The following is a 1,612-nucleotide window of genomic DNA, read 5'->3' as shown; positions in this document are numbered from 1 at the left end:
ACCAGGATGGTCTCGATCTCTTGACCTTGTGATCCACCTGCCTCGGCCTCCCAAAGTGCTGGGATTACAGGCTTGAGCCACCGCGCCCGGCCAATTTTTGTATTTTTAATAGAGATGGGGCTTCACCATGTTGGCCAGGCTGGTCTCGAACTCCTGACCTCAGGTGATCCGCCCACCTCGGCCTCCCAAAGTGCTGTGATTACAGGCGTGAGCCACTGCGCCCAGCCTCAGTCAGCAGATTTTGAATCTCACTTGCCGAATGGGCACGAGTCTGTGTGGGGCAGCATCTCTGCTGTCTGCAAGCATGTGTGCTGCTTGCACCTGTGGGCAGCCCCATCCCCTTGTGCGTGCGCTTGTCCCTACCTGGGCTCCACACTGAGAATACGGAACGCTGGGCTGGTCTCTGACAGTCGCTCCCGTTTCACTGGATGTTCCTTCTCCTTGGGGCACAGGCCAGAGGTTAGGGAATACTGGGCCTGAGGGACCTCCAGGTGACCACCACCTGCCCTCCCACCTGCATGCGGTCAGCCCTGCCCTTACCCAGCAGCGCATTATATCCCAGAGGGTAGAAGCAGGGGCATCTGTCTTCACAGCGTTCTTACAGGTGTGGGAGAGCGAGACCCGGAAGTCAGCGTGGAGGAGGGCCGACCTGGGGAATGGCAGGGATCGTGAGGGAGAAGCTGGAACCCTGAACCCCAAAGCCCGAGATGCCCAGAGTAGGTCAGGCTACCTTTAGCAAGGGCTCGTGGCTACAGAGTTCATTTCTTTTCTTTCTTTCTTTTTTTTCTTTTTGAGATGGCTGGAGTGCAGTGGTGCAATCTTGGCTCACTGCAGCCTCCACCTCCCAGGTTCAAGCAATTCTCCTTTCTTAGCCTCCCGAGTAGCTGAGATTACAGGTACCTGCCACCACAACCGGGTAATATTTTTGTATTTTTAGTAGAGATGGAGTTTCACGTTGGTCAGGCTGCTCTTGAACTTCTGGCCTCAGGTGATTCACCCGCCACAGCCTCCCAAAGTGCTGGGATTACAGGAGTCAGCCACCACGCCTGACCTCTTTTTCTAATTATTATTATTTTTTAAATGGAGTCTCACTCTGTCACCCAGGCTGGTATGCAGTGGCACAATCTTGGCTCACCGCAGCCACCTCCTCCTGGGTTCAAGAGATTCTTGTGCCTCAGCCTCCCAAGTAGCTGGGACTACAGGCAAGTGCTATGACACCCAGCTAATTTTTGTATTTTTAGTAGAGACAGTTTCAGCATGTTAGCCAGGCTGGTCTTGAACTCCTGACCTCAAGTGATCTGCCCACCTCAGCCTCCCAAAGTGCTGAGATTATAGGCATGAGCCACTAAGCCTGGCCTAATTTTTTTTTTTTTTGGAGACGGAGTCTTGCTCTGTTGTCAGGCTGGAGTGCAGTGGCGCAATCTCGGCTTACTGCAACCTCTGCCTCCTAGGTTCAAGAGTTTCTTCTGTCTTAGCCTCCCGAGTAGCTGGGACCACAGGTGCATGCCACCATGCCCAGCTAATTTTTGTATTTTTAGTAGAGACGGGGTTTCACCATGTTGGCCAGGATGGTCTCAATCTCTTGACCTTGTGATCTACCCACCTCGGCCTT

At 53.4% G+C, this 1,612-nt stretch overlaps 1 protein-coding gene across 3 annotated transcripts in view; it reads right to left on the bottom strand.

Annotated features, from left to right (window-relative positions):
- TRMT1 (tRNA methyltransferase 1) overlaps window positions 1-1,612 on the bottom strand; it is a 13,930-nt gene that overhangs the window by 2,354 nt on the left and 9,964 nt on the right. For all 3 annotated transcript variants that reach the window (XM_017497678.2, XM_037727567.1, XM_017497679.2), the window contains 2 exons: window positions 541-649; window positions 364-440 (listed from right to left, as the gene is read on the bottom strand). In XM_017497678.2, the coding sequence (XP_017353167.1) occupies window positions 364-440; window positions 541-649 (186 nt within the window). The remainder of the gene's footprint in view (window positions 1-363; window positions 441-540; window positions 650-1,612) is intronic.

The sequence above is a fragment of the Cebus imitator genome, unplaced genomic scaffold (assembly GCF_001604975.1).
Source record: "Cebus imitator isolate Cc_AM_T3 unplaced genomic scaffold, Cebus_imitator-1.0 Scaffold234, whole genome shotgun sequence".
NCBI classification, from domain to species: domain Eukaryota; kingdom Metazoa; phylum Chordata; class Mammalia; order Primates; family Cebidae; genus Cebus; species Cebus imitator.
The sequence above is the reverse complement of the archived record's forward strand: the minus strand, read 5'-3'. Positions and strand labels throughout refer to the sequence as shown.